The sequence below is a fragment of the Terrapene carolina genome, unplaced genomic scaffold (assembly GCF_002925995.2).
Source record: "Terrapene carolina triunguis isolate 2854851 unplaced genomic scaffold, T_m_triunguis-2.0 Scaffold69, whole genome shotgun sequence".
Lineage (NCBI taxonomy): Eukaryota > Metazoa > Chordata > Testudines > Emydidae > Terrapene > Terrapene triunguis.
Window position 1 is genome coordinate 62397074 of NW_020664420.1, and position 9442 is coordinate 62406515.

General features: G+C 45.2%; 1 protein-coding gene across 1 annotated transcript in view; it reads right to left on the reverse strand.

Annotated features, from left to right (window-relative positions):
* EPB41L4A (erythrocyte membrane protein band 4.1 like 4A) overlaps positions 1 to 9226 on the reverse strand; it is a 196211-nt gene extending 186985 nt beyond the window's left edge. The window contains exons 1-2 of the mRNA XM_024219756.2: positions 8747 to 9226; positions 7748 to 8153 (exon numbers count right to left, since the gene is read on the reverse strand). Coding sequence (XP_024075524.1) covers positions 7748 to 7846 — 99 coding nt within the window. The 5' untranslated portion in view covers positions 7847 to 8153; positions 8747 to 9226. The remainder of the gene's footprint in view (positions 1 to 7747; positions 8154 to 8746) is intronic.
* Positions 9227 to 9442: the final 216 nt, after the last annotated feature.

Consider the following 9442-nt stretch of genomic DNA (forward strand, 5'->3'; position numbering starts at 1 on the left):
GCAAAAAAGCCAGAGCCGGCCCTGACTGTCAAGCAAGAATTAGAATAACTGTCCTGTACACAACTTTCATAACTGCAGCTCTGGTGTTTGCCTTTTATCCTGTGAATGTTAATTAAATAGGGCAGGGGTTCTCAAACTTCACTGGACCGCAACCCCCTTCTGACAACAAAATTTATACATGACCGTGGGAAGGGAAACCAAAATCTGAGCCCTGCCGCCCTGTGGGGGGGCCAAAGCCAAAACCCAAGCCCCGCCCTCTGAGGGGGGACAAAGGGCTTCAGCCCCTTGCAGGGAGCCTCAAACTTGAGGCCTGCCACCCAGAGCTGAAGCCCTCATGCTTCAGCTTTGGCTCCGAGTGGCAGGGCTCAGGCTTCAGCTTTGGTTCTGGGCCCCAGCAGTCTTACACCAGCCCTGGCAACCCCATTAAAAAGGACTTGCGACCCACTTTAGGGTCCCAACCCACAGTTTGAGAACCACTGAAATAGGGCTTAAGTGGAACACTGGTCTTGGGCTGGCCTAGTACATAGGGATGAATTTCTCACACAGCGAATATTTTAAAAGTGTATTTCTTGTTAGCCTCAGACTTAAACCTGTTATTTATTATAACACTGAGATTTCTGTGCTTTAGAGAAGTAGCTAATGTTTTCCTAAAATAGTAATCCTTATTACAAGGAAGACAGAAATACAAAACAGGACAGGGCTGTTTCAGAATAGTTTGATATTATTCTGAACAAATAAACCTGTTTTCTTCTGCAGAACTTCCATTCCATTTCCAAGAAAAATAAATATAAATATAGAAGAATTTCTGAGATTCTTGATATCTTGTATTACAAGCTACCAGTTCTTTCTGAAATCTAATGATTGATCTGTACTACCAAGTAAACTCTAAATCAGCATTTTATAATGAGCTACATAACCATAGCCTCTGATTCCTAAACCATGGCAAAACCAGATTTGCAATAAGTAAAGCTGTGCACAGGGGAAATGACTAATTCTTAACAGAAGAATCATATATTAATATGTAATGTTTGGCAACATCTCCGTAAATTATCAAAATATTGATGACATGTTTTGTGACACTAATAAATGGGCTAAGCCTGTTTGAAATGAACTATCTCTACCATAAAACCTGCTTAAACTACCGGTTACAACTGTGGAAACTAGTCAAAATAACAGTATTGGGAAACCGGTTATTTCCTTTCGTTAAACAACCAATTTCTAACTCATTTATAGTACAAGGCTTTCAACCACCCGTTTTTCAATTCATCTGTTTAATTCTAAGAAGGAAGAAGGAGTTCTTTTATGTGACAGTAGAGATCCTACCTCTATCTTACCAGTTTAATATACGAATGGCGCTATATACATAGATATATGTGCCATATTCACAAAGCTTGCCCTTTAAATAACTTGTATTGGATTAAGAATACATTGCTTTATGATCTCACTATATTTATTCTCTGAACTGCATCTCTAGGCACAACGTATGACAACAAAATCAAAATGTGAACAACATGTATAAGGCTGGTTCCATTCCATGCCTTCTCCTGGTTATTTTGCCTGCTTGTACATGAAATAGTGGTCCTTAAAGCTAGACAGACAACCTTTTCATTTTCACATGACTGAACTCTTTTTTTTTTAAATGAAGATGCAAGAGAAGAATGATGAGCTATCAGAAACAAAATAAGTTTTGGTGACTACACGAAATATAACATTACAACGCTTCCAAATTGAGTGTGGTACACTGGATAGGGGCATGGGAGTAGAAGTTGGAGAGTCAGGGTTCTGTTCCTGACTCTGCCATTGACCTGCTGTGCGATCTTGGCCAAGCCACTTCACCTTTCTGTGACTCGGTTTCCCCATCTGTAAAATGGGGATAACGATACTTTCCTTTCTTTGTTAAACACTTTGAGGTCTAAACGTGGAAAGCGCTAAATATTATTAAATTGGGACTCAGAGCTGTAATCTTGTGAACCTCTACTCATTTTGTTAGTCTGTAGTACAATCGCAAATCCATTCCTGTAGTGAAATAACATTTATTAATACACCCCTCAGTTGTCATGATCATTATTCTGTATTGCTGATAGTCCTTGTCATACACAATAAACCTGCAGCCTTTACAGAAATAATGGTATTGCTTGAAGCAATAGGTAAGAACATAAGAATGACCATACTGGGTCAGATCAATGGTCCATCTAGCTCAGTATCCTGTCTTTCGACAGTGGCCAGTGCCAGATGCTTCAGAGGGAAGGAACAAAACAGGTCAATTATCAAGTGATCCATCCCCTGTCGTCCAGTCCTAGCTTCTGTTAGTCAAAGGTTTAGGGACATCCAGAGCATGGGAATGTGTCTCTGGCCATCTTGGCTAAGAGCTGTTGATTGAGCTATCCTTCATGAACTTATCTAAGTAATTCCTTTTTGAACACAGTTATCCTTTTGGCCTTCACAACATCCCCTGGTAACAAGTTCCAAACATTGACTCTGCTTTGAGTGAAGAAGAACTTCCTTATGTTTGTTTTAAACCTGGTGCCTATTAATTTCATTGGGTGACCTCTACTTCTTGTGTTATATAATAACACTTCCTTATTCACTTCTTCTCCACACCACTCATGATTTTATAGACCTCTATCATAACCTCCTTAGTCATCTCTTTTTTTCTAAGATGAACAATCCCAATCTCTGTAATCTCTCCTCATATGGAATTTGTTCCATGCCCTTACTCATTTTTTTTACCCTTTTCTATACCTTTTCCAATTCTAATATATCTTTTTTGAGATGGGGTGAACAGAACTGCAGGCACTATTCAAGGTGTGGGCACACCATGGATAGATATAATAGCATTATGATATTTTCTGTCTTACCTATCCCTTTCCTCATGGTTCCTAACATTCTGTTAGCTTTTTTGACAGCTACTGCACATTGAGTAGATGTTTTCAGAGAACTGTCCACAATAACTCCAAGATCTCTTTCTTGACTGGTAATAGCTAATTTAGACCCCAGCATTTTGTACATATAGTTGGACCTTTCCTTTTATCCCATGACTGCTTACTCTGAATAAGCCTTGTCAAAGGCTTTCTGAAAGTCTAAGTTCACCACATCAGCTGGACCACCCTTGTCCACATGCTTGTTGTTGACACCTGCAAAGAATTCTAATAGATCTGTGAGGCATGACTTCCCTTTATATATATCTGATAGAAACTACAGTAAAGAACAGAATTATCAATTTGTCTAGTACTGAAGTTAGGCTTACTGGTCTGTAATTGCCAAGATTATTTCTGGATCCTTTTTAAAAATTGGCGTTACATTAGCTATCCTCCAGTCATCTGATACAGAGGCTGACTTAAGCTGTGGGTTACATACCACACTTAGTAGTTCTCCAATTTCATATCTGACCTCTATTCATACTTCAATCTGGGACAGTTCCTCAGGTGTGGAAATGTCTTGAAAAGCTTACATTTATCCTTTGAGGTATTTTCAAAAATATACATAAATACTAAATCAAATACCCAGTTCAGATTCATTGGAGACACCACCAAATTGTCTAGGATTAACTATTATTTATAAAAATTAACTATTTTTATCAACACTTAAGAGTTTTCCCTTCTTCTTGGGCAGTTCAAGGTTTGTTAAACAGTACTTGAGACATTCCCCCCACACCCACACATCATTAGACCTAATTAAAAGAATGAGCGCAGAGGAGAGGGTAGATCCATGATGTGACGCTCCAACAGAAGCTTTGATACAGAGCAAAAAGATAAATAGAAAGGCTTACAACCTGTACCTTATGCCAAAACAGAAATATTATCATAAAACAAAGTAAACCAAACTAATCCCTGGATCTCTAAATGTATACATACAAATAAAGTCACTAACATGAAAAATACTTTAATGATATAGAAGTAAAGTTAATGAGTCAGTTCGAACTTTCAGCTGGTAAAATATTAGTAAACCTGCTTATTTCAAGGTTAAAATGTCAAATAACGTATTATCAACAAAGACCTGTGTTACAGAGAAATAATTACAAAACTTATTGTAAATGGAAATCTATGGTTAGAATAAGTTAAAACAGACCATTCCTTTCACTGAACTCCATATGGCTCCAACCCTGAAAAAGATTTGCATGTGGGCTCTTATTTTCATGTGGAGTCCTGAGTTCAACAGGAACTATGTAGGCATAAGGACCCACACATACCAGTGCCCTTTCAGGATTGGGAGGGTCTATGAAATTACTCATAGGAAGTGAGGGAGGTTATTCATAGAGTTCCTCTAGGCTCAGATTGGGCACCAAGATTTAATATTTGCACTAATAACCACGAAACAAAAAGTAGGAGCGTGCTAACTGCTGAAACAGAAATTGGCTGAGGACAGACTATCTTATGAGAGGAGACTAAAAAGCTTTGCTTGTTTGGCATAGCAAAATGAAGGCTGAGGGGAGATATGATTGCTCTCTATAAATACCTGGATGAGAGGGAGGGTATAAAATACCAGGAAGAGAAAAATGCTATTTAAACTAAAGAACAATGTTGGCAAAAGAACAAACAAGTGTTAACTGGTCATGAATAAATTTAGGCTGGAAATTAGAAGGGTTCTACATCAGAGGAGTCAGGTATTAGTAGGAGTGTTCTAAGCAAGATCCCAGAAGTAATTCTTCCACTTTACTCAGCACTGATAAGGCCTCAGCTGGAATACTGTGTCAAGTTCTGGGCACCACACTTAGGAAAAGATGTGGACAAACTGGAGAAAGTCCAGAGGAGAGCAACAAAAATGATTAATGGGCTAGAAAATACAAGGAAAGATTTAAAAATTGGGTTTGTTTAGTCTGGAGAAAAGAAGACTGGGGGGGGACCTGATAATAGTCTTCAAGTACATAAAAGGTTGTTATAAAGAGGAGGGTGATAAATTGTTCTCCTTAACCACTGAGAACAGGACAAGTAGTAATGGGCTTAAATTGCAGCAAGAGAGATTTTGTTTAGACATTAGGAAAAACTTCCTACCTAAAAGGGTAGTTAAGAACTGGCACAAATTACCTAGGGAGGTTATGGAATCTCTGTCATTGAAGGTTTTTAAGAAAAGATTAGACAGGCCACTATCAGCAATGGTCTAAATCAATGGTTTTCAACCGGGGGTCCATAGACTCTGTCTAGGATTTCCAAAGGAGTTCATACCTTAAAATTTTTTAGGCATTCACAAATGAAAAAAAGGTTGAAAACCACTGGTCTCGATCAGGGGTTCTCAAACTTCATTGCATCACAACCCCTTCGGACAACAGACATTACTTCACGACCCCAGGAGTGGGGACCAAAGCCTGAGCCCACCCGAGCCCCACTGCCCCTGGTAGGAGGTCCAAAACCCAAGCCCCACAGCTCTGGGCAGGGGGGCCAAAGCTGAAGCTCAAGAGCTTCAGCCCCAGGTAGGGGGCCTGCAACCTGAGCCCTGACACACAGGGCTGAAGCCCTCAGGCTTTGACTTCAGCCCTGGGCCCCAACAAGTCTAAGCCAGCCCTGGCAACCCCATTCAAAAGTGGTCGCGACCTACTTTGGGGTCTCAACCCACAATTTGAGAATCACTGGTCTAGATAATACTTAGTTCCGCTCAGTGCAGGGGACTGGACTAGATGACCTATCAAGGTCCCTTCCAGTCCTACATTTCTGTGATTCTGGAACAGCGTTCCGATAGGAGTAATGGGGGGGAAACAACCTAATTAGTTTTAGGGTGGATCTTGATAATTCTATGAATGGGATTATATGATGGGGTTGCCTGTAGTAGCAGGGGACTGGACTTGATGATCCAACAGGTCCCTTCCAGTCCTGTGTTCTATGCCATCTCTCTGTAGGATACTCCTTTTATATCTCCGAGTCTCTGTGTTTACAAGCAACCATATATGTAATTTAACATATATTATAATAAACTATATCAAAATTTTCAAAACTGCATGCCTAAATTTAGATTTCTAAATCCATATTTGAACACTGAAGTCAAATGTCACTGGAAATTGCTTGGTATTCAACTAAATATGGATTTATTAGCCTAATTTCAGGCACACAGTTTTGAAAATCTTGGTAATACATCTCTATGTAATTATAGGTGGAGCTGGTAGTGCTGCCTTTGCTTAAGGTTGCCCAATACACTTCCTTGCCCGTGTCCCACCCTGACCCAAAGTAGTGGGACCTGCTGCCACCTGAGGAGAGCAACAAACCCCACTGGGCCAGGCTGTACTCCATTCTGATCTCATGGCCCATGAATACCAGTTGGTGGCTCACCAATGGAGCCGTGAGCACAGGCGTGTACCTGGTGCAGTTCACAAACTCCCCTGAGACCTGTCCTTTCTGGGGTGAGAGGGAGACCCTGCTGTACATCTATGTAGAGTGCATCAGCCTTCTTCTGGCTCCTCCAGAACTTCTCACTGAGGTTCTGGCGGTACTTTTCCCTGCACCTCCTCATTTACACACATCCCATCAGTTGCCCCACAAAGTCACAGGACCTCCTCGTCAACCTCCTCCTGGCACTGTCCTACATGGCCATCCATCACTCCAGGAGGATGAAGCTGCATCAGGGGCTGAGGGGTGCTCTGAGACTGTGAAGCCTATTTCCATTCCTTTGTTAAGTCATGCCTCCAAGTAAAGTTGCTCTGGGTGGTGTCCATTGACTCCTTAGTCAGGCTTAGAGGAGTCATGGGCTCTGTCAGGGGTTCTCTGCTTGGTGTCCCTCTCCAGTTCCCTGATTTTTAACTTCTTACCTCCATCTCATCCTTGATTTTTTCATTTCTTGTCCCTGGAATTTGCTTGTAGCCTGGGTTTAATGGCAGGGCGGGGCATTTAGCTTTGGGAGGGTTTAGGCTCACCATCTCCCAACAACCACAACAGGCGCACACCTTTCAGCTCTCACTCTGAATTCCCAGTTTTTAACTTTTAACCTTCACTTCCATGTCTGTTTTTTCATGTATTGTCCCCAGTACTCACTTGGCAGCCTGAGTCCAATGGCTCCTCCTGCTTGGTGGAGGGGATGGGCATCTGGCAGGGAATGGGTATCTGCCCTAGTCCCCAAAAATAGCACACACCTTTCAGCTTCTGCAACAACTGAGGCAGGGATCTTACAGACTACAGACTCATTCACCACACAACCCTCATTAATTCCCAGAGCACCAATTATTCTGTACTGTGGAAAAAATAGTATATGGTCATAGTTAAACATTTTATCATAGGGCACATGCACAAGGGGACAAATTAAAGTTGCAAAGGCAGCCTTAATTCTGGTATTTTCTAACTCTTGAGCAATGGACTTTGAGCTCTTGGTTTTTTTATGTAATAAATATCTAATACACAGAGTCATGAGTCCTTCAGAACAGCTGGAATCTGTTCAAACAAGTGTATGCCATAAAATAACCCATTTAGCCTTAAGAAATTAACTCTAGCAAATCTTTTAGAAGGCCCCACATCGTTAACACATGCTTTTGTGGTGAATTTCTGTCAATGGAGTAACTGAGGATTAAAGTTATGGAATGATTTTCACCTTTTGGGGTTTTTTAAAAAGTATTCACTATTCAAACTTCTTTTCAGTTAACCAAATATTAATTAAAGTACATAACCCCTCCATTTCACGGTAATTAGCAGTGGGCATTGATAACCAGTCTGGAACAGCACGTTCCCAAGCAGAATTTACCCCCCTACTGCTGGGCTTTAGACAAAGCATTTCAAACATTATTGACAAGTGCCTGGGTAACCCTAATGAAAACAACACAGCCTGTGCTTACCTTTATCCCCTGCTGTTGGGTGGTTAGGGTCAACTTGGATTCATCCAGAAGCAAAACCTCACAATAAAATTCCTCGGGGACAGCACAGAAACAACCCATCACTGCTTTGATGTCTGGGGGAAATGGGAACGATAGATAAAGGCGACCCCAAGCTCCAGAAGGGGGAGAAGCAGCGCGTTTAATTAACGCCACCGCTAATGAACAAGAAATGTATTCAGCTCAGCAGTCCCAATGCAACAGAATGATCCTAGGGGATGCAGGCGTGCGGGTACTTCTTGGATGTTGGCAAGCTGAGTATCCAGTTGCTATAAAGATGGTGAACTAAACACTAAGGGACAACTCCTCCCTGGGCATCCTGCAAAAGTCTTCAGCAAGGCCGGGGGGGTTGGAAGCTCCTTCCGCTGCCCTGTGGGAAAGAAAAATCACATTGCAATGGGCCAGGAGCGCGCAGTCCCTGCCCAGGTCCCACGTGCCAAGGTACAGCACAGGGTGTCAGTCTCCTCTCTGTTCTTTAAACCTCTGTGCACATGGGCCGTATTAGCACCCACTGTTCTCCGTACCTGTTCTCACCGTGTCTCCGGGTTAATCATTTGCCACATTCCCACTCCCACCCCATTTCTGAGGCTGCTCTTTTGTGCAGAACGAGAGCACAGCAAGGCAGGGGAGAGCCACAGACCCACCCCCTCCCCTGCCTTACGGGGGGGGGGCAGAGAAAGAGGGGCGAGTTACCTAGGCGGAAAGGAGAGCCGCTGGCGGGCAGCTCATGTCGCGGGGCCATGTGCAGAAGTACCCCGCTTCGCTTCTCCGCCCGACCCAGCCGGCTCTCGCCTTCCTGCCCCTCCTCCTACTGAGCAGAGCGGAGAGAGCCCCAGCGCCGCCACCCTACTGCTGCTGCTCCCCCGCGTCCTGTGCGCCGCACGTGCGAGCTGCTGCTAGGAAGAGCGGCTGGGGCTTCGGGGCGCCCTTCGCGCAGCGGCTCTGTCCTTAGCGCTCCCTTACCCCCCATGCGAACTCCCCAGGGCCAGACAGCGCCTCACACACCGGGCGGGCGCGGCTCCACCTGCCCCCGGCAACTGCCCGCACTCGGATTCTGCAAAGCCCAAATGGCCCAGGATGGGCCGGGGGGCGCCGCGGCCGCCTCTTCTCCGCGCCTGCCGGGGCGGTGACTTGCCCTGCTCTCCTCGGCTCCAGTCCCAGCAGCAGCATGTCCCGGGGGCTGGAGAAGCAGCCGCCCCAGGAGCGCGTCCCTGCCGGCCGGCCCGGGACTGGAGCAGCCGCCACCGCCTCAGCCCTCCAGCAGCATCGCGGTGCCCGCCGGGGCTGGGGGCTGCTGACGGGGAGCAGCGAGCGCGCAGCCACGTTGTGGCCAGACCCGCCGGCAGCCGCCGCTCTCTGCTCCTCTCCCGGGCCGGCTCCTGGCCCCAGCTCAGCTGTGTCCGTCTCCAGGGGCGATGGTGACGGCCAGTGCCGGGAGGGGCAGTAGGACGGCTGCTCTAGCCCCTGCGCTACGGGCGCAGCCTCTCCGCCCGACTGCTCCGGTTGCCCTGCCCGGCCCTAGCAGCGCCAAGCGCTGAGGTAGCAGTGACCCCTGCTGGGCCAGCGCCTCCTGCGCCGCGCTCCCCGGGCTGCAGCCGCCGGCCTGCCCGCGTGCAGGTGCAACAGAGCTAGCTCGGCCCCTGCCTGCAGGCAACACGC